This window comes from Blennius ocellaris (assembly GCF_963422515.1).
Source record: "Blennius ocellaris genome assembly, chromosome: 17".
NCBI classification, from domain to species: Eukaryota; Metazoa; Chordata; class Actinopteri; order Blenniiformes; family Blenniidae; genus Blennius; species Blennius ocellaris.
Window position 1 is genome coordinate 13,110,461 of NC_137666.1, and position 23,737 is coordinate 13,134,197.

The following is a 23,737-nucleotide window of genomic DNA, read 5'->3' on the forward strand; positions in this document are numbered from 1 at the left end:
AAACACATCAAAAGGGAATTCAGTACTTTTGTACAGTGCCCATAAGCACTGGAAACAAAAACTGCATCCAGTAACTTTCATTCACACGAATATTTCTGATTTAAAACTGTAAAACATAAACATCTACGTGTGTTGGGTTTATTATATTATAAACATGTATACATTAATTCAGTCTAGGGTCTGTCGCCCCCTGCTGGCTGATGAATACAACTGATTCCGTCTCTTGTTACTGTCAATAAAGTTACGTTGGATCCAAGCAGAGCCAAGATGGCGGCGTGCATACCGCTGTGTTTCCAGATGTCACCCTCAGTTTCAGGGGCTTCATTTGGCTTCAGAATCCTTCTAAACCAGCAAGTTTACTCCAGAAAGCTCCGGAAATCTTTGTCGGAGTTCTGCAGAAGAGGTGAGGGCTGGTTTTGGTGAGTTTGTCCCGCGGGTTCATCCCAATTTCCCCTGAAGACTCCACCCAGTCCCATTTTTTACGTTTTTTTTTTTTAACTTTGTTTACATTTTCTCAGTTAGTATTCATTGCGAGTAATTTGACTATCTTTTTTCTGCTGTGATCTTTTTTTAAGTTCCGTCACAGGTTTAAACTATTTGTAACTTACTCCTGAGCTCAGTGTTGATGGCCAAGCTGTTTCTTTTCCCATGCTATATGTGAAGGTTACTCGGTAGACGCCCGGCAGGTGGAGGAGGAGAGTGGGGTCAGCTCTGCGGACTTCACCAGCCCTCTGGATCACTACACCGGGCTGATCAGAGACGGATCCCTGCGGGAAGATGAGCACCAGAAGGCGGTGCTGGAGAAACTGGACCAGCTGCACAAAACCCTCAGAGGCTACAGCAACACGCCCACGTCCATCTTCTCAAAGGTACACAGGCAAACCCTCATCCAGGGTTGCCAGATCTGACTGACTCTTTCCTCCACAAGCGCCAGATAGAACCAGCCCAAATCACAATTTCTCTATGTCATAAGAACACAAAGTGTCACAATTACTCTATATAATGGCATAAAACGGACACGCAAACCGTCTTTCAACAAGACTGCTAAGTCTGCAAAGTTATCACGTGTAGTCAAGGCTTTCCTCCTGGATTTAAATGTGCTGCTTCAATTTTTAAACCTCATACAGCTCAATAAACGAGACGCTACTAGGATATGACAGGAACATATATCCCCAAAGCTCACATTAAGTTTGTTTTATATATATTTATATATATGATATCTCGATTGGACTCAGCGAAAGTGAGTCTCAAAATAACATGTAATGGTATGGAATATATAAAATTAACTCAAAAAATACACAAAAATCTAACCTTTATAGAGAGAAAAATGAAGAAGAAAAAACCCACGGATCATAAAAATAGGGAAATTGCAGATAACAGACATCAAACAAACCATTAAAGCAAAAAATTACATCAACAACATGCCAGACAACACCAATACAACTAAAAATCCTCACAAATAACTAAACCATGAATGGAAGTAAAACAACAACATTGAGAGGCAGAAGACTAACAACAAGTAAATGTATATTAACAACAAGAGAGACTTAAATTAGCATGATCAAAACATCACCAAAAATGGATGCAAAACGACAATAAGAAAGAGCAAGTGATCATAAACTGACCTGAAATGGCAACAAAGAAATCGTACAAGATGCAAATAACCAAAAAATGGACACAAAATGCAGCAAATTTTACCAAAATGACAAGAAATAAATGTAAAATGGTAACAAACAGACAGAGAGGTAAAATAGCAGTGGAAAGGAAATATGACCTCAGATTCTTGCAACAGAAATGCTGAACAACCTTAAAAATTGCAATAAACACACCAACAACATATGTTTGCAAAGGGACTCCAATAAGAGGCAAATTATGGGAAAATAGACACAAAATGACGACGACAAAAAAACAAATATCAGTACAAAGATATGACAAGTTGATGCCAACTTTGAACAAAAAACAAAAAAATTGCTGTAGTAAGATAAAAATTACAAGTAATAGAGCAAGATTAATAAAAAAAATACTATATTAAATGCAATATGATCACAAATCACAGCACCAGAAATGATGACCAAGATGGACTATAAACGGATAAATAATGAGAACAAAATGTTAGAAAATGTCAGAAATGAGATGCGTTGTGACCACAAATGATATAAATGATCATAAACTTACAACAAAGAAATTCAAAAAGAAATACAGAAGGTCGACAATTATAGGTGTAATGACAACAGATGGGAAAACGGAGCTAAAATGGCAAAGTAAAGACAATTTCACCACCAACTAATGCTCAATAACAGCGAGCTGCAAAAGGACTAAGTCAGGAGGCAAAACAATACGAGTAAGATGCATGATGATGACAAAACCATGACGAGTACAACATGTCAAAAACAAGGTGCACCATGGACACACATTTATCCAAAAGTACCACATGGAAACAATAAAGGACATTCTATTGAATTAAGAATCTTTTGTGCAATTTTCATTTCAGTTTTTTACAAAGCCAAAAGTTCCAAAAGGCTACTACATCTACGGAGATGTTGGTAAAGAAAAGTCTCTTTAAATTTCCTCTTTTGTGTTTCCTGCTTTGATTATATTTTTATCGCAACTCAAACTTTCTCCTTTATCCCAGGCACAGGAAAAACTATGGTGATGGACATGTTTTATTCATATGTGGAGACAGAAAAGAAAAAGAGGGTCCACTTCCACGGTTTCATGTTGGATGTGCATAAAAGTGAGTATGGCTCCGAGTGGAAGTGTTTTTTTTTTTCTCTCTCTCTCTCTCTCTCTCCTCCTCCTCCACTTGGGGGCATATGAGGTAGCTGCATGTGAAATGAATGCATGAACAATGATTTCTGCACAAGGTGGAGGTAGTGTGTGGGTGGAAAAAAGGACAAAGATGTAGAAGGAAATGTCATTTTTTTTACTCTTCAGATTTGACTCTCAGTAACAGATTTATATAGGCCAATTAAATGTATGTAGATATTGAGGTGTTAATTGATTCATATTACATAATTCATATCGTTTAATCAGCTGTCAGCGGTTACAAGCAGCTTTGTACTCTGCGATTTACAAATATGACAACGCGCACTCTTCCGAAGGCAAACGATCAAAAATAACCTCCGGCAGAATTCAGCGGAAAAGTGAGCTTTCATACCTCCAACGCACTGTGCAGATGGACATAACTGCAGGTTGTCCTGGAACGACCCGCTCATGTTATAGTGAGGGTGACATCTATCGTATTTTTATAGTAACAACCGCCTCTCCAAATAAACTCTTCACAGCACACGCGGCCCGGAGATCACTGCAGCACTGCGGTCACTAAGCCGAACGCATTATCAGGCTTTAAGGCCCCGGAAAATATGATTTCAATTGACCACAACGTGTGAACAGAGTCAAACAGGCCTGTTGAATATCAATGTAGGGATGAAAAACGACAACATTGTATGACATTTTTGTTGTAAACACCTCATGTCCAGTCGGTGCATCTGATTGATGCTTTCACCCTCAAAATAACACATTATATTATATGTTGGTGTATTTTTTATAGGATATAAGATACAACTGCATTGTATATTTATATAAAACTACAAATGGTAATCCAGTAAGAAGTTCTTCCCATTTCAAGACATTTTTAGGATCAAACATAATCAGTTGAGCATTTATCCAACATTAACAAATCAAAGAAATACTTGTGAAATGCTTCATTTCACCCCAAAGCTTCACTTGTTTCTCCTTGTAGAGGTTTGACGAAAAAAGTACATGTTTTCAGCTTGGAAATGTCTTGCAATGAAAGTTTTATGAAGCAACACTACAAACTAAGTTAAATCGTAATAAAAAGGAAGAAAGCAGGAAAAAAAAAAAAAAACTGAAGTGCTGGTTTTTAAATTCTGTGGAGCTCCCGGATATTTCCTATATATATATACATATATATATATATACATATATATATATATATATGACTGAAAAACAAGTGTTCTCGCCTCTTTCTAACTCGTAGGAATCCACCGGCTGAAACAGAGCATGCCAAAGAGAAAAGCGGGCAAAATGGCCAAATCTTACGACCCCATCGCTCCGGTGGCAGAGGAGATCAGCGAGGAGGCGTGTCTGCTGTGCTTCGACGAGTTTCAGGTGGCCGGAGTCGGAAGTAGTAGTCGGCGGCGTTCCTCCAAACGGTTCACCTGTTAACGGTCGTGTGGTTTCTTCACAACGCTCCAGGTCACGGACATCGCTGACGCCATGATCCTCAAGCAGCTTTTTGAGAATCTGTTCCTGCACGGCGTTGTCGTCGTGGCCACGTCCAATCGCCCTCCCGTAGGTGCGTTGCTGGATGTTGCCGTACGCGAGGACGCGTGTTGAATGATACAGCTCACACTCACGGATCCATTTTTAATTAATGTGCTACTTAATCAGAATGTGTTTGTGCCTAATCAGACTTCTTCTTTGGGCCAGAGGACATTGTGGTGTTTCTGGATTGTGTTCGCATTCTTCTGCTTCTTCTTCTTCTTCATGATGCAGCATTTACTCGTAACTTGTCGGTGCGCTGTGATTTCTGTGGGTGTTCCTGAGCCCGTGCAGCGATATCCTCCACACAATCGGCCCTGTTTTTAATGCAGTTCAGCCCGAGGGCACCAAAATCACGAGCAAACAGTTCTGACCTTCAGCCTCGTCCTTTTCTCCAGAGTCAGTCTGTTGTTGACGATATACACTCCAATCGGGAAGATTCTCAAAGTCCTTTGAGGTTTTTTTTTTTTTTTTGTACATTGGTTTTCCCCTGAAATGCTCCTTTTTAAACACACGTTAAATGTGTCCATCCTTTTTTTTTTTAAATTTTGTTTACCCATGTTCATATTTCTTTTAGGCATGTTTTAATGCCATCTGAATGAAATGAGGCTATTATGCCTGTTTAAAACTTTGGCATGTATTTTATGTCCGAATGCATTAACTTTTTTGGAATCGCGGTTGTAGATTATAAGAGTCATATCCACAGTTAATGTGACAACTCTTATGTATTATCTCTCCTCAGATTTGTACAAAAATGGACTACAGAGAGTGAACTTTGTACCGTTTATTGCAGTGTTGCAGGTAAAAAAAAAAAGAAATCCGTTTCTTGTTAGACGCTCATCAAACTTTGAGCCAATTCTTTCTTCTTGCTCTCCAGAACTATTGCCAAACTCTCCGTCTGGATTCTGGGATCGACTACCGTAGACGGAACAGGCCGTCAGCGGGGAAACTCTACTTCCTGTAAGAGGAGCTTGTAAAAACAAAACACTCCACACACACGTGAAGTCTGGTCTCTTGATTCTCTGGTTTGTTTGCAGCTCGAGTGAAACAGACGCCGAAGCGACGCTGGATAAAATGTTCGATGAGCTGGCGTTTAAACAGAACGACAGTAAGCGCACATTTCAGGGATTTCTGCTACAGGTGATGAAAGGGAAACATTTTTGACAAAAAAAACGTTCGCTTTTTTCAGTAACGCGCCCGAGAATCCTCAACGTTCACAACAGGAAGGTTCGTCTGAACAAAGCGTGCGGGACCATCGCAGACTGCACCTTTGAGGAGCTGTGCGATCGTGTAAGACACTTTTTTAAAGGTTCTAAACACAGATCAACTTGTATTGTTAGAATGTGTGATCCACCTTTTTTTAAAATGTGTTGTGTTACCTCTGTTTTTCTAATCAGTCCTTTTTAGCTATGAGCGCCTCCCGTTGGGTAAATTTCCTCTTATTACTTTCTGGTTTAATTGGTTTCGTGTGGAAGTTCAAATTACTCTTTTAAACGCGCAAATATTTAGGCTCCCCTTGTGCCAGTACACAGAAATCCATCTATCTGTAGTGACTCATAAAGCCCAAATTAGTGTTGATGACAAATTGATTTTAGGAGCGATCCTGGTGAGAAAGATCTTTTTAGAGTCAAAATAAATAATCCAAAATAGAGATTAAAAACAAAAATCATCCAGAAACACAGCAAAAACACAATCTTTATCATTGCAGATGAGTTTACTCTAAATAAAACCTGCTATAAACAGCCCAGCACAAATACTTTTTTTTTTTTTTTTTAGGAATATTTCAATAGAATTCTTCTGTTATTTTTGTATTGTTCAGCATTTGTTTTGCTTTTAGTGATATTAAAAAGCTATTAATTTGGTCAAAGCGTTTATGATTATATTACTCAATAAAAAGAATAAGTTCAGCTATGAAAAATAAATAAGAAAAAAAATCACAGGTTGGTAGTTTGTATTACAAAAGCTTGTAATTTATTGCATTTATTTTTTTATTTTTTTTACATGATGCATTAATGTTTATTGTCAGGATGTGTTTAATGTAATGATTTCAGCCTTTGGGCGCCAGTGACTATCTGGAGATCTCCCGTCTCTTTGACACCGTCTTCATTCGACACATTCCTCTGCTCACGCTCAACAAGAAAACTCAGGCCAGGCGGCTCATCACGCTGGTCGACGCCCTCTACGACCACAAGGTACTTTTCACCACCACAAGCCTGAAAATCTACTTGGTATTTTCTGCATGACAGTGAAACCACGAGTCCCGTTTCAGGTGAGGGTGGTGATTCTCGCCGATTACCCGCTGGACGACATCTTTGTGCACGACGGGGATCACGGTCATGACGAGAGCCACGTTCTGATGGACGACCTGGGGCTGAAACGGGTACGAGGCGCCGCGCTGCTTTTAACACCGAAACCAGTTTTACGTGTCGGGTCTGTGCTGCCAGTGGAAATGGAGCTAGTAAAAGGCGGCTGTGAAAGGAAGTCCCTTTGTGGTTTGCACCGAGAAAAACACTCAAGCACTTAAGCTTTTCACAGACCCTTAAAATTATTATAATTTTTTTTTTAAAAAGCTTCCAAATTGCTCTTTTTCTTTATAGTCCAACAAGAAATGTACCTTTAATTCCACTGCATCTGTTTGACATCAACACTGATGATAGAACAAGTTGAACAAGTTGTTCCCTTTTTAAAACTCTTTCAAAATGTTATGTTGGCGTCACATTTCAAATATGGCTGCACAAACTAGTGTTTTCTCTTTTATCTTCTACAATTAGAAATTGTGAAAAGCTTTAATGTTAAAAATAAATAAATAAATAAAATAAGATTCACGACTTTACATGATTATTTTCAAATCCACGTCCAATTTTGAAGATATTTGGGGAAATTCCCAAAGAAGTAACCGATATCTACGGATTAAACGAATGTATTGGTAGTTGGTTCCCACTGTTGGTTTCCGTGTTTAATAGAAAAACACATAGAAAGGTGAAATATATGGGATGAAGCAGTCAGCCCTTTCACCCCCGCCTTATGATGAATCTCCAATAATGTTTCACTGCATGAATAAAAAGGCAATGCGATGTTTTGAAGAAATATTAAGACGTCTATATCGAGGAAATGGTAACTTTGATTGTTGGGAGGGCCACAAAAACTTCCCTACAAGTAGCTCAGATTTTGACTGAACATTTTACTAAAAGAAAATAAAAGAATCTTAGCCACAAATTTTCTATTTTTTTTTTTTTAAGTATGTCTCTTGTACTTACAAAGCAGGATGCATATATTTGGTATTCTTCACATGAAAATGTAATTGGTAGTGTCAATTACTTTCTCCGTTGATAAATTAAACATCTTAAATGCAATTTATTTTCGTTGCGATAACCACTCATCATGCAAAACTACCTACTACAGTGAGTTGCAGTATTTTAGATGCGCATTACTTCTAAACAGAACTTATTAATTGAATTGACTTGAATTATTCTTGAACCGTGGGACATTTGGACGCACCAACGATCCTCCTCCTCTTTGAACTCTTCTGCTCGTCTCTCAGGACGAAGCCAGCAGTCTGTCCATCTTCAGTGGCGAAGAGGAGAAATTCGCCTTCCAGAGGACGGTCTCTCGCCTCACGGAGATGCAGACGGAGGAGTATTGGTTGGAGGGGGACCGAAGCACCAAGTCCTAGGTGCAACGTTTTGTTCCACCGGCTTCCAGAAACTGTGCTTCTCTTCCCCTTCCTGCCAAAAATCAGCGCAGACTGAACACTAAACTCCTACTCACCTTAAAACGCACAATCCCAGCGGGACGGCTCGTGTTGGACAGAGAGAATATATGGCTTTTATCATTTTTAATTGCACTTTATTTGAAGATGAACTTTGCGGGGGGGGGTCTTGTATCGACTTTAACTTCATATTGAGGTCCAGTTTTGAATGAAGTTTTCGGGAACATGTTGATATGGACTGGTTTTGATAATGTAATACATCTGTACATAAATGGAACAGGAGTCCACACACCATAGCAGAAAGTTGTAGGATTTAAAGCACTCGGCTGAGAAATACTCATCTATGCACAGTGCAGTTATCGGTGCCTGAATGTGTTTCATGAGAAGGAGACATAAAACACGTGTTCCACGTTGACCTTGATACTTTCACGTGTCCGTTTCTGCAAATGAAACGAGTTTCGACCATTTGTCAGCGTTTTCCAATGCATCCATTTACATAGGCTTTTTTTTTTTTATTATTTAAACACACATACACACATAAAAACAAAGACTGCACTGTGTGGGAAGTGAAAGTGAGAGAAACCTTTAGAGTTTATCTCCTGTACAAACTGAAGTGTGACTGGTGCAAACAAGCTGTTGGTGCTATTTTATTTATTTTTGCAAATGTTAAATTATCACTCCGTTCTATCCAATGTGGCATCCAAAAATATTTGTTCCTAAATTGTTTTGTAACTGGAAACAGTCACTTATTAGAAAGCAGATCAATACCTTACTAATCCCTGAGAGAAAGTGTCAATAGCGTTGATCCAAAGTGAAACAACCTCACAGAGAAGTGATTTTGCGCTAGAATATAATGTTAAATGGGTAAATGCAGTGGTGGAAAGGCCCAATGTAATTGGAAGATTAATCATTTTCAATAAATTTGATCAAATAGGAAATATTTTAAATAAAGCTTCCAACAAATTAGCCTCAAATGACTTAAAATCCACTTTGAGTGTCAAAAAGGCACTTTTTCATAAATAAAAATCCAACCTGGTGGTGTTGTTGAGTGGCTGAGTTATTTTTCATTTTTTGGAGAGGTTTAAAAGGAAAAAAACCCCACTTCATCACATATTACGTCAATCTCTTATTGCTTATAATTTGAAGAATTGTGGAAATTGCCTAATATGGTCACTGGTGCCACAATGGGTTCGTGTTTTTTAAATTATTATTTCTAATGTTTGAACATATTACAACATTTTAACGGAGCTGTGTTCACTCTTCAGCATTGTGCCAGAGTAAAAGGCCACAACTCCCTTAAAGATTCACATCACAGACGAATAAATATGATTTGTTTGCCAAAGTTGGGAAGAAATCTAAAATAAAATCCTGGACTAAATGTATGCATTATATATCAATGCACTGGAAGAATTAACTGAAAGGGACAAAAACAAGTGGGTTGTTATTGGGAAAACAAGGAGTGCAAAAATACAACATCACATGTAGAAGTTCTCTGCAATTCAGCTCACGATTGGCTTTATGTTGTACGATGTGCTCTTTAATTTCTGCTTTTAATGTCTCTGACATTTTGGACTTTGCAACAAATTCGCTGGTATACAGCCAAAATCTGTAATAATAAAAGAAAGAAAAATGTCTTCTTTCATTATTTTGACTGATCAGTTCATTCATATTCTGCATCCGACCATGTTTTAAAAGGACCTTTTGTATGTGTGTGGTTTGTAAGACTGACTAGAAGAAATCACAATGACAAATGTACCGGTTCTCATATAGCTTCTCTACTTTTTATCACAAACTCTGAATGAATCTTCAGTTTTATGTCTCTGCAAGTTCAAAACTGGACTGAAATGATTTTGTTGTTTAATTGTTTTAAAGCTTTTTCTTCTGCTTTCTATTTCATAAATAGAAGCTTTGTGCTTCTTCACCAGATCACTCAAATGTTTTAAGTAACTTCCTGGTAAAATGAAGGTCAAGTAAACGATTTAAAAACTATAATTTAGCAAAAAATAAAATAAGTTGAAGCTGCTTTGTGTTTATGTGGAATATGTTGCTCGGGCCTATCCAAGGGGGCGCCAGAGAGCTTGAAGTGAGGGAGAATCTGGTGGTCAGGGGAGTGCCTTTACCAGAGGGTTTGCTTTTGTAATTCTTTAGCTCAGAAAAGCAGGATGACGAGAAATGAATGGAGGTCAAATCTATTACTGATTTTCAGGAAGCATAAATGTGTTTTATAATCTGATTAAAAGTGTTTCACCAAGCTTTAGCTCAAAATGATCGATATCATTTGAGGGGGAAAAAATAAACAATGCTGAATTGTAAAGTGACAATGAGAGAATCAAGTATAGAGAAATCAGTGTTTTTATGAGTTAAGAGAGCGACACTGCAGCCAAAAAAGACAAAAGCAGAGCTGATGGTGATTTGAGTATACACATATTGGGAATAAACCAAGAGCAGGAACAGAATTATGTTTTTTTTTTTTTAATCGACAGATAAAAGCAATGAACGGGTGAATTTTATTGGTGTTTCTGCGGCTCCAGTGTGTTTCGGTGGCATTAAAGGTGATGTCATTGGCCGGGGGACTTCTCCGCACTGTCACTTTAATTTCAGTGCAGTCCAGGGGGCAGGATCGTGGATTTTCTCCTCTCTCTCTCTCTCTCTCTCTCTATCCCTCCCTCTCTCTCTCTCGGAGTAGTTGCGCAGCAGCAGCAGCAGCAGCAGCAGCACATTGAATGGAGCGCGTTTGACGGCTGCTGGCCGCGCAGAGGAACCCGCCGCGCTGCTGCTGGCTCCATCAACATGCCAGAGATGTACGGCCAAGATGCATCATCGCGCCGCGGCTGCTGAGAGGGCGGATTTGAGCCTCGCCGACGCACTCGTCCCGCAGCCCCCGCCGACGAAGACGCGGCTGCGGGGCCTCGAGGAAGCCTCCTCCCCCCCTCCCCGCCTGGATGCGGCGGCGCACCGGTCCGGCGGCTCTCTGCACGGCTGATCGAGGACTCCCGGGGAAGGAGGCGGTCAAGATGGCAGCTCTGTAGCGGTCGGGAGATGAGGCGGATGTGCTGGCATTAGTGTTTTGCGTTTCGTCATGCAGGATCGCGGCGGAGGCTTGTGAAGGAACGCCGTGCGGATTCCTCCCGAGACTCCGCGGTCCGACTCGACGCGTCTTCGCGCCCCGCGCTTCACGCACGCCGGGCAGGGTGTGGGCTGTGCACGACGGAAAGGCAATGTTTTGTTAATGCTGGCCCCAGTCTGATCTCCTCTCTCTCCGCGCGCGCGCGTGCGTGCGTGTGTGTGGATAGACTCCTTGCAGAGGAGGAGAGGGGGGGTAAGATTGACGGACACGTGCTGGGATCGAGCTGCGCGCAGGGTATTTGCATACCGTGCATAGTAAATAAACTGACCCCCCGAAGCTGCACACAACATTGATGGAATGCGACCTGGGTGATTTTTACAACCCTTTGTGCATCGACTGATTAACATGGCTGAGGCAGCGCGCGCCGACCCCCCTCTCAACGTGGAGATAGACCCCGACTTCGAGCCCCAGAAGCGGCCGCGCTCCTGCACTTGGCCGCTGCCGCGTCCGGAGTCCGGTGCGGGCAAGCCCGGGGCGAACGACACTGACGTAATCCCGGAGGAGGAGGATGACGACGAGGGCGGCAGCCCCGGGAGCGGCGCCGAGCAGAAACCCAGCGGGGCCATCGTCATCAAGCCCCGGGAGCCCAGCGGCTGCGGCAGCGGCTCCGTCTCCCTGCCGGTGGAGGTGCGACGCGGCCCCGGCAGGGAGGAGGCCGCCGACGGCTCGCCGTCCTCCGCGCAGACCCCCGCTGCAGCGGCGCTGGGCGGCTCTGCCTCCCAGCAGCTGAGGAAGTCGTCCGCCCGCAGGAACGCCTGGGGAAACTACTCCTATGCAGACCTGATCACCCAGGCCATCGAGAGCACCCCCGAGAAGAGACTGACCTTGTCCCAAATCTACGACTGGATGGTGAGGTCTGTGCCATATTTCAAGGACAAAGGCGACAGCAACAGCTCTGCTGGCTGGAAGGTGAGCCCTGGCATGCTGCTGCTGCTGCTGCTGCTGCTGCCATCACAACACTGTGGCCATGCACAGACACAATGCACACAGGATCTTCCACAGATGGAGGGAGTGGGTGCAGCCATCACTATTTCGAGGGTATTTTTAGCTTCATCATGAGGCATATTGAGGAGGCTGTGTGAATTATCAGCAGGGGGCTGTAGTGTGTGTGTGTGTGTGTGTGTGGGGGGGGGGGGGGGGGGGGGGGGGGTCGCGAGGCTGCCTGACAGGCGCATGGAGCAAAGCAATAAATAACTCGTGCTGCTGTCAAAATGTAAGCAAGCACGAGTTGTATTCGTGAATTGCACACAAACACTACGTGCAGGCTGTAGCACTAATCCACCGAGAACAATGCAGTAGGTCTGGAGAGTCCAGAATCAAAACAGGCGATGCAAAGTTGATTTCAGTCTCAGAACTGCTCACACTGCAGCACTGTGGCTTCTTACCAGCCTCACCAGGGCCCTGATTTTTTTTTTTTTTCAGGATTAGTTGGTCCAAACCAATTCATCTGTCATGGAATCAAGTCTGATGAAAGCTTTGAGCTTTGCAGGATTTAGATGTAGGGTGAGGTTGGGAGGGGAAATAGGTTTGTAATCCTGCCACAACTGTAGATGTGTGATGCTGGCTGATTCCAGGGAGCTTCTTTTCTTCAATGATTTACAGTACAGCAGTCAAGATTGTTTTTTGTTGTTGTTGGTTTTTTTTTTTAAGCCTCATTGTAGTAATACTCTGGTGTCTTGTTGGGAATCCTACAATAAAATATGTGCAATGGGCCAAACTGAGGCTAATGGTTAATTAACCTGCACAGCATGGGCTGGATGGTTAATACTTCAGATGAGTGGCGGACAGTTTTCATTCATGTTTTGGATGCTTGTTTGCCTCCCAAGAGGCTGCAAGCAGATATTTCCTGCAGGCAGGGAAGGGTTAATGTTGGGGGGGGGGGGGGGTTCAGATGTGCTGACATCAGCATTTCACAGAAGATGCTTTGTGTGACATTAAAAAAAAAAAATCAATTTGAGGTTGGTCACGTATGTGCAAGAAAACAAAACAAAACAAAAACCTCATCAGGTGCGACTGATGGGCTGTAAATTCACTGCCAGCTGGGGCGGCACCAGATTCAGAGATGAGCCCGGCCCGGCCCGGCCCGGCCGTGTGCCACGCCGCCGCTTCATGTGGCCCAGGCACAAGAATCAATCAGCTGACTATAAATTATGTAGGTCAATGTGTAGCAGCGTGTGAGAGAAGCTCAGTGTTTCTCTCCGGCTGAACTGGCGTGGCTCCAGTCGCCGCTCGGAACGGGGCTTTGCTCAAAGGCTGCTGCGGCGCTGCTGTGGCTGCATGGGGGAGGGGAAGGCAGGAGTATTGGCTCTTTGTGATTAATTTTTTTTTTTTTTTTTTTTTTAATGCAGCGCAGCTCCTACTGTACGTACCTGTGCCACCTATGCAGAGCACGATGCACACTCTCACCCCGGTTCGGCTCGGCTCCCACACGCCAGATAGGGTTTTCCCCACCAGAAGAAAAAAAAACATTTGTTTTCCACATGCGTCCCTGGTTACTCTGTATTTTGGTGTAAAACAAGACGATCCAGGCTTTTTCTGGCTGTGCACAGGAGGGAAACGCAACGTGAAGCATAATTCAGCAGGTCTGGCATAAACAACTGTCTTCTCATAGCACTCAGTTTTTTTGTTTTGTTTTGTTTTGTTTTTTTGTCGCGTCAACGAGAACTGGATTAAATGCCTTGGTCATTTCAGAGGTTGTATATCTGCCTCCTGTAATGTAATACCATCCAGCAGAGCAACACTACAATTTACAGCCTCATAAATGACCACGAGTCCGACGAGAAGAGCCGCGGCCAAAAACTGAAGGTGTATTTATTTATTTATCGCAGCGCCGTTGTATTCGATTGCATTAGATTGAGCGGGACAGGTGTTGTTATTGTGTTCCCTGCCTCTAACTCATGGGATGACCAACATGTTGCAGCGTTCTGCTCGGTGCCCGCTGACAAGTGCAATATCAGGCATCGTGCTGGTTGTTGGTCTGATTGATTTTCCTCCATCAACATGCAGGTTTTCTTCATGGCGACCAGTCAGAAGTTGGTGCAGCTTCATTTTCAGATGAATTCAAGGGTCTATCATAAATCCTTCCTAACTGAACTCGTACAAACTGTTTTGGTTTTGGGTTTTTTAAACCAGTATTTCTACCAACCACATGCAATTCCCTATTTATGCTGCAAGGTATTTATTTTTAGCTGTAAACCTGACGTTGATGTTCCCAACTGAGCCACACACACTAGGTCTCATTCATAATGCAATTACATAATTTGCTATTTATGCTGTGTTTGCACTTGGTTTATTCATCTGCTGTGGCCGTGATCCTAAAGATCTCATGAACATTGTTTCTTCAGTCAAATCAGATCATGTGACAAGAATGTTTGATCTGGCTGCAAGTTTCTACTGTGGATTCTCCCCCCTGGGTCAACCTGAGGGCTTAAACCCTTTCATGAGTTTAATTCTGCAAACTGAACGAGTTGTTTGAGGATCTTTCAGGAGTTATTTCTTTTCTTTTAGTTCTGTAAGGTTTTTAAATCGACCTTGTGAGCTGCATCTTGAAATATTCCTTTTGTCCGTTAAAGGCTTTTCTATAATCCTTCCTTCCACCACTTGTGATCAAACAAAGCATCAACATTTAATAGATAATTTCCCCTTGTTTTTTCCCCCCACATCATCCAGTTAAAAACATCTCGTTAAACAAAATGATTTTACGTTTTCTTTTTCACACGCTACAGAAAGTCTACATGCATTTCAACCATCTCAATGTCATCAGTTTAGTCAATTTTAGAATCTTCGAAGTTAATTAATATATTAAATTTTCCAAAAGTTAAATCAGATTTGCACAATTTGATATGAGCTCAATCATTTGGTGTCGGGTTGGTGTATTTACTGAGCACAATTATTTACCAAACCGCCGTAAATGGAAGCCACAATGGCCTTTTGTATTTTAAATGAAATTGGATTTCATAATTCATTGTGGACAAAGTCGTCATAACGTCTTGTCCCTTCGGCTGTCCTTCACCAGGCGACGGCGGCGCAATGAGAAATTCTGCAACAAATAAAGATGTGTACGCTTTATATTCAGTTAAATGCTTGTGGGGATATACTGCAGCTGCCCGGCTTGGCTGGAATAAAACAGGCAAAGAAATAGAAGAACATAACTGATGCAGAGCAGGAACCATAGCTCAAAATCATAAGACAGTCAGCCAAAGGGCTGCAAATCTATAAAAACTCACATTCGTTGCAATTGAGTCCATGTTACAGAAACTGTGACCTTAAAATGACCTCTGTAGAAACCAGTCCAAACAAATGCATGTTGTTGGTAAACTGCATCTATTTCCTGGTTGCAAGTATTTCCTGATGGTGCATAAGGTCAGCAGTTTGTTTTTTTCTTGCTCATTTACCTTTAAAATCTTTAAGCCATCCGTATCCTGTCCAGTGGTTTGTTTTTTTTTTTTTGCTGGCAAAGGAGAAAACTGAAGGAAATCAGATTGTGCACATTCAGAAGTGCCCAACCTCCTCCTGTGTGTTTTGCCAACACCTGCTGTGACATTTGGAGAACTCCCCTTCATCTTTTTGGCAGTCATCATTAAACAATCAGGGATTTAGCTGCTTTTAATTATCAACCCGGCCCTCTAGTTATAAATACAGCTAATGAAAATGGACACACTCCAGCTGGCGAGGAAAACCTGCTGGATTTTGACGAAAGCGTGGTGGCGATAGGACGAGTTTAAGGATGAACTGCTTTCATTTGGTTCAAAATGACCAAAACTGAGAATTGTTGGATTTCCATTTACATTCACGCAACTCTTTGTCTACATTGGAAGGTTGTACTGTTTTGTTTTGACGGCAGTTGTTGACGTTTGTTTTTCACCAGTTTCGTGGTGACCTTAGGTTCTCTCATGCTGTGATGATAATTTGCGGCAGAAGCATAATGTGGGGAAAAATGGAAAAAGATCATTCTTGAGTTCAATTTACTTTGTGTCCACAAACTCATGATCGACATGAATGCTGAGTTAAATACATTTGTGACATTATTATGAATGTAGTGCGTGCAATAATAATAAATTGTAAGTAAAAATACCAGCTGACACAAGGATGCAGTTGTTCTGAGATCTGTGATATGTGCACAGTTAATGCCATTATAGTGTTTTGAGTGAATTTCAGGACCGCCGTAAAATAATGATTTGAACAGAATTTCTATTGAGGAGTTGGAAATGCCCACCAGCTAAAAGTTTCTAATATTAGATTATTCGGAACTAAAATGTCGATCTAATTAAATGTGTCCTCACAATTAATGGTTTGATGATGATCACATTAGTTGGTCGAACAAAAACATAAATCAACATTATTTTTAAAGTTCAGTGATAAAATAAAGAAACCCAGAATTTGATCGTCTGATATGGTTCAGCTGTGTAAAAATTGAGGAAAACCAAGCGATTATAGAAGCTCTTGAAATGTGTTTGTATTGTTAACAATACAAAAATGTTCAGATGATGAGTTCAAAATGATGGGAGGACTTTGGTTTAAGTTCAAAATGGTTATCGCGGCTTGTACATAGCTTGAAGCTGACCTGAAACAACCAGGAATTTCACAATAAGATACACATCTATTATATGGTCTTCACAGATGGTGCACTACATTAAAAAGAGCTCCTTATTAATGTAGTGCATTATTTTGTCACCTCAGATGAAGAATGATACATCCTGCCCTGCTAAACATGGTGGCGGAATCATCATGCTGTGGGGCTGCTTTACTTCATCTGGCTTTAAATGCTTTAAGTGATGACATCTGACGATTATCAAAATCTTTAGAGAGGAATGTGTTGGTTTTCTGTGTGGGAAAACTTGGTTTGAAGTGAAGCTTTTCATTAGTTCACCTTGAAAAAGAGCTCAAAACCGTACAGAGGACTCCTGAAAACCTAAAAGCGTTAAATCACAGTGTAAAAGATTTAGAAATGAGCAGCAGATTGGTGCAAAGGGCTTTTAGAGGGACACAAGATATAGATGCTGTTATTGCTGCAAATGACCAACAACAAAATACCAGAGAAAAGTACATTTGGTGGTTTTATCAAATTTATTTTTAAGTATTTTTATTCAAGACAATTTCATATTTACACCGTAGTCATAATACAATCGCATCGAGTAAATTAAAAGAAATACTACCGTTGCATCTTTCTGTTGTCATACAGTGGCATCGAGTGGTCCCAGATGGTATGTGACGGTATAATTTGATATACAAGTTGCTTCTTAATCAAATCAGCCAAACAACTAAAATAAGTGTGCCTTATGTGTACACATCATATAACGGGATGATTGGACAGAACATAAACTGTGTACATTTCAGGAGATATAGTTGATTATAGGAAAAAGAATCAAGTCTTCTGCTTCCACATTTGCTGCTGGCAGTGATCGTGCAGTTTGCAGGTTTTACATAACAGACCAATGATTGGGTATTTAAGAATTTTCCCAATGTAAACTACTGTCCATGTGGTTTTCCAGTTACATGGTGTTCTTTGTGAAATATTGTGATTGTGCAGGGATTGGTCGGTTTTCATTAGTACATTTCCTGGTGCCATTATTGAACGAACCTGCGGTTGTTTCGTGTCTTTTTTATGTTTATTTCCTGAAGGCAAAACAAAGTCTTGAGCATGTTTCTAGAGGGAATAGCTCACATGAGGTTGTGTGGATCAGGAGGAAAAACGAGGTACCTGGTACCTTCGTGGCTTTGTTTCTGTTTCCAGAGTCACATGTGTTTTGTTATAGGAGATGAAAGTGTTTGCTCGTTGACCTAATCCTTTAATTGGCTTGAAGCAAGGGCTTTGCTGGAAGTTTGGTGTCAGCAGGTCACTCCATTGACTCGCTGCGCTGGGAGGAACCTTGTTGCGAAACGTTTGTGATCTCGGTCATCACAAAGCAGGACTTTAACGTCCACCACAGCTGCCGTCACCGGACCCTCATCCTGCCAGACCCCCCCCATCTTTATACATCGAGTTTGTTTGATTAGTTTAATCTTTCGAGAGATGGATTTAAACGGGACTCCAGTTTACTCAAGTTAATTCAAGCTTAAGAGAATTATGCTGGACCCTCTCCCGGTGAATTTGGCCTTTGGGTTGTGGAGATCACTGCAGACTTTCTGCTTCTCTCACTGGAGCGTGACGGGCTGGTTGTGCAGGCTCCAGCTGTTTAATTTGGTATGTGGACGGGAACATCTCCAGGGAAATCCTTTAGACCTTTCTGAGCAGCCAGAAATGGGTCACAGTGCGAGGTGCAAAGAACACGTTTTTTCCAAAGAAGACACGGCAGGACAAGAATTCTTTACAGTGTTTTAATAGTTATTTCTGGAATGAGAAAACCACTTGGCTCTATAGAGAAGCTGTTGTACCTCGCTTAATTTAAAATGTCTGCTTTGAAAGCGAACTTAAAAAACACTTCTTGCTTCTTTAACCCAATCCATGATGTATAACACGAAAGTCTGAACATTTTCCAATGGTTATGTTTAGGATGTGTTCAGTTATTATTGTTGCTCTTTTTTGTGTGTGTTATTACTGACAGCTGGGTTTCATATTGGAAAATTCAGGAAAAACAAGTAGCACGATATTATACCATGTTTAATGCAAAGCTTGGTCTTAAATGATCAAATCTATCGGAGAGCAAAAATCACCGCTAAAACTGCCCCACATGAACAATCAGCATTCGCAATGGTTAAATGTTTACTCTAGTTGTCCTGACACGTTTGTTTTTTTTACTTCCATTGGACTCATCAGAGGCTCTGAACTATTTCATATATGTACACAATTCTGCCTTTCGGCAGACAATCATCGGTGATGGCAATCAGTGCCTGAAGTCTGAATAATGTCTCTTCACTTTCTGTAATGCGTTCGAGAATTTCACTGAGCCCTGATCAATCCAACTTCAACAGTCTGTAATTGAGGCTGTATTTACTTAGAAAAATTGAGTTTTCGAAATGCAATCTGAAACTTTTTGCAGATGGTCCATAGCAGTCCAGACCAATATATTGTAATATACAAAACACATTATAATATGTTGTTTCTATGTATTGGATCACAACAGTTCAGAAGTCAGAAGCACAAAAATCTAAAGTGAAAACTTTAGTTTGGCGTGAAAAAGTGTGATTGTATTTTAACTGCTGTCGTCTGTTTTTATTGCAGAATTCCATCCGACACAATTTATCCCTCCATAGTCGATTTGTCAAAGTCCAGAATGAAGGAACAGGAAAAAGCTCCTGGTGGATGGTCAACCCAGAAGGCGGGAAAGGGGGCAAGGCTCCTCGGCGAAGGGCTGTTTCCATGGATAACAGTAAGTACATCAAAGGAGCCCGAGGACGAGCTACTAAGAAGAAGGCGTCGCTGCAGGCAGCTCAGGACGGCAGCTCCGAGAGCTCCTCCAGCCTCTCCAAGTGGACGGGGAGTCCCACCTCCCGCAGCAGCGACGAGCTGGACGCGTGGACAGACTTCCGCTCCCGGACCAACTCCAATGCCAGCACACTCAGCGGTCGTTTGTCCCCGATTCTGGCCAACCTGGAGCTGGACGAGGTGCCCGATGACGACTCGCCCCTCTCGCCGATGCTGTACTCCAGCCCCAGCAGCATGTCCCCGTCCACGGGACCCACGGGACTCTCCGACCTGGCGGGAACCATGAACCTCAACGACGGGCTCTCAGACAACTTGATGGATGACCTTTTAGACAATATCAGCCTGACCGCATCCCAGCAGCCTCCTCCTGGCGAGGAAGACAACGGCGCCAACAGTTCGGGCAGCTCAGTGTTTACCTTCAGCTGCTCTGGAAGCAGTCTGAGTAGCCCCTCTGGCAGCTACGGGCCCAACCCTCTTTTCAGCCCTCCGTCCATCACGAGCCTGCGGCAGTCGCCCATGCAAACCATCCAAGAGAACAAGCAGACCACCTTCTCCTGCGTCTCGCACTTCGGTGACCACCAGACTCTGCAGGACCTGCTCAGCCTGGACTCCCACAGCCACAGCAACGTCATGCTCACGCAGTCCGACCCCCTGATGTCGCAGGCCAGCACAGCCATCGCCCTGCAGAACTCCCGTCGAAACGCCATGCTGCTCCGCAAGGACCCCATGCTGGGGAACCACACCACCGCGAGTCAGGCCCAAAGTTCTCCTGTGCCTGGTTGGCAAGCTGGCTTGTCGACCGCGGACAACGACGCGGGACACACTGACGCCAAGCAGCCGCACCTGAAGTCTCCCAGTAAACACGCCTCTATGCAGCTCAGCTCCGGTCTGTCCGTCCAGGACCGCTTTCCCGCCGACCTGGACCTCGACGTGTTCAATGGCAGCCTGGAGTGTGACATGGACTCCATCATCCGCAACGAACTGATGGAGGCGGATTGCCTGGACCTCAGCTTCGACTCGCGGCGCGCCTCCACCCAGAACGCCAACAGGAATTCAGGGAGCTTCTCCAGCTCCAAACAGACGTCCCCCCAGAGCTGGGTGCCAAGCTGAGAATCTGTCCGTGTTTAAAAAAGAAACAAGCGGGGTTGGGGGGGGGGTTGTAAATTGGGGTTCATTGTTCTGCATTGTGCAACTAGAGGGAAGAAAATATGTAAAAGTGTATTTATGTAGTAATTTTTCATTATTTTTAACGTGAGGCATTATGTTCGGTACTGTATTTTAAGTGTCTGAGACACTCGACGGTGTCTTCACAGAGGAGAAGAAAAAAAAAAGGATCTTTAAAAAGATGAAAGCCTGGACAGCGTGACCATCGGCACCGGCTGCAGTGAAACTACAAGACATTTTGTTAGAACTATACGGAAAGCGTCAGCTCGTGTTAGTCTCAGGGAATCACTCATATCACTAAGTGATACATGAAACTGAAGATGAATTCTGTTCTCACCCTGCTTTCTCTCCTCTGTCACAATCTTTCATACCTAAAACATTTTTTGCCAAACCAGCCGTCGGCCCGATGGCGCCTGACGGCCTGTTTACAGAAAAAAAACTACACAGAATGTTACATTATTACGTTCCAGTGGAGGATACTTGACATGCTTTTTTTTTCTTTTTTAAAAAGGTTTCTTCAAGAGACGTCGCCTAAATGGACTAAAAGATTTTAAAAAACAAACAAAAAAAAACTATTAATGAAAAGCTTTTTTCCCCCCTCATGGATGCACCAAGTCCCACACCAAATATCAATCTGTAGAGGTTAATATGTTATCAAGATGTGAACTGATCTACATTGTGTTTTTTCTTCTTTTTTTTTTGTATGTGATGGGTTGTTTTTTTTGTTTGTTTTTGGGTTGTTGGTTTTTTTTATTTAGCGAGATTTACCCTGTGATTTTAGTGACATAACTGTGAACTCTGTTTCCTATGAAAAGGTGCATAACCCAAGTATTGATAATATTTCCGCTGCATTTCTCCCTCCCGCCTCCTGTTCCACCTCCTGCAATATTGGAAGTACCGCTCTGTATACAGACTTTAGGACAGAATTATAAGGACATGTTTTAGCTTTAGTGGACACCATTCTCATTAGCAAACACTTAGGACTATTGGGATTTAAATAATCACTCTTGGAGAATTCACAGCACTTGATCACGATGTTTTGCAGTTCATTTAAAGGGGCTCTTGGTGCTATAAACAAGAAGATAGTGGGGAGTGGCTGCAGATGGACTGCTTGTCAGGAGCCTCTCCTTTACTATCAGCACTATAGCAGGTGCTGGGGGTAAAACGCTGTTTTAAACCCCAGGTGAGGTGGATGAGTTTGGTTGGGTTTTTTTGTTTTGGGCCTTTAAGAAAGATTACAGTGTTTTAAATATTGCCAAAATTTTTCTGCATTTAAATAAGAGGAATAAAGAAAATATACGTATGTATAGATATTATGAATCAAGTGTTGTTGTGGTCGAAAAACATTTGTAGGAACAGCAGGATGAATTCACTTTAAGTTCACATTTTTGACAGCAGAAAAGGGATTGTTTGGTTTCTTGAAAATTCGTTTTTGTTCATCTTGTTTTTTCTATGTTGAGAAGTTGTGGGTTTGATCATTTTCAGTAAAAATGGCTGGAATTTTGTGTGCCATTTGTTTTCCCTCTAGAGATTTACACTCTACAATTTGGTTTCACAAGAATTAAGTTATTTTGAAATTTGTATTTCCAACTAAACTTTATTTTTTTCTTCCTTTCGTGGGTGATGTTTTCATTTGGTGTAAAATTCACTGCCAGTTTTCACGTTTCCTTTCTTCCTGATGCTCCTACAATGCCAAAAGAGACTTGAAGTTGCCAGTTGTAACTCCAATACTTCTCCTGGTTTCATCAAAGATGGTGCATGTAAATAAAGCTTAAAGAACAACTGAAAATCTGGAGTTTTCGATGTGCCTCAGTTTTTTTTTCTCCCCCCCCTCTCCAATATACTGTATATCAGTCCCAAGAGAAATTGCACAACTGCAGACTTGACTCTGCAGGCAAGGTGGAGGTGATTTGCTATTGGATGATCACATCATCAGCTAAGAACCAATCACACACTGTATCCAAGAAGAATGCATCTGCCCAGATTAAGGGAAGCTCTCATTCAATTCTGGAGCTGTTATTTCTGTGGCTGGCGCTTCCAAACAGCTGATGCATGGTGTGTTATTGTAAATGTGCATGCTGTATTTTATAGATAGGTCTGCTTTAATGATATTTACAAATCTGACTGTTGTGATATGACATAGCCCTGCAAAAAGGAAGGCTCCAGTGAAGCATCGGAGCCCTCTACAGCTCAGATGCAGCCACTGACTGAGTCCAGATCCAAGCAGGAAGTTAAAGGGAGGGGGCTGGTTGCTGTGGTTACAACACAACAAATCTGCATGGAGGCAGAGATTTGGAGATTGAATAAATGAGGCCTATTTCTCATGCATTGAGAAGTGTTTGCAGTTTAATTTCTAAGCTCCTTCGTGCTGCGATCCCGAGTGAAGACGCGGCTCCGCCATGTGTGATGTATACAGAGTTTCCTGCTCTGTGAAAGTGAAGCGGATGGAAGCTGAGCTGCAGCAGCAGCTCGCAGCACTCAGGGCTGAGATTGAGAAGAATGGCTTTCCGCGGGGAGCAGGGCCCATCAGCTCTCACAGGTGATCATTATTCCTCATGAAATTCCAGTCTGACCCAGGGGGAAATTAGCTATTATAAACCGTTTGTCCTCTCAGCTTAAAATTGTGTTTTTGGAGAGACTTAAAACTTCATGATAAAGTTCATAAACTGTGTTATTTTTTCGTTTTGAAGGATTAGGATTAGGGTTAGACTGAGAGTCGAAGAATAATGTTCTCCACACCAACAGCAAAGTCGGGCAGAAATGACATTAGACTGTGGAAATGACCAGGTTTTGACCAGATCTTTCAGCTTGTGGAGACAGGAACATGGTGCAGGGATTTTTAGCTTGTTCAAATTACTTTCAGTTCTGTAGCACCTCCCAAAGATGTTTCCTTCTTCCGCCTGGAGCGAGAGCACACGCTGAAAAGAGCGCTTCAGGTCGGTCTACAAACTCCAAACCTCCTTCATTACCACGACATAAAGGCACAGCTTGGTTTTGCTTGGAACGAATGTGTGGCTTCTGTTAATAGTCTCTGCTTCCTCCGGGTTCAGGTGGCTGAGGCTTTGCCAGTTCATTCTCAGGCTGACAT

The 23,737-nt window shown here is 42.2% G+C and overlaps 2 protein-coding genes across 2 annotated transcripts; both read left to right on the forward strand.

The window, feature by feature from the left end:
* Positions 1-267: 267 nt before the first annotated feature.
* afg1la (AFG1 like ATPase a) lies at positions 268-8,093 on the forward strand (the record flags this gene model as incomplete). The annotated part of the gene is made up of 13 exons (XM_080513298.1): positions 268-403; positions 664-869; positions 2,492-2,543; positions 2,633-2,734; positions 4,001-4,131; positions 4,219-4,318; positions 5,027-5,085; positions 5,162-5,244; positions 5,322-5,392; positions 5,474-5,574; positions 6,336-6,476; positions 6,554-6,664; positions 7,826-8,093. 13 exons carry the CDS (start codon positions 268-270, stop codon positions 7,955-7,957), a joined length of 1,425 nt encoding a protein of 474 aa, XP_080369424.1. The 3' UTR covers positions 7,958-8,093.
* Positions 8,094-11,465: 3,372 nt separating this feature from the next.
* On the forward strand, positions 11,466-20,595 carry foxo3a (forkhead box O3A; the record flags this gene model as incomplete). The annotated part of the gene is made up of 2 exons (XM_080513408.1): positions 11,466-12,029; positions 19,282-20,595. 2 exons carry the CDS (start codon positions 11,466-11,468, stop codon positions 20,593-20,595), a joined length of 1,878 nt encoding a protein of 625 aa, XP_080369534.1.
* Between the last annotated feature and the right edge of the window lie 3,142 nt (positions 20,596-23,737).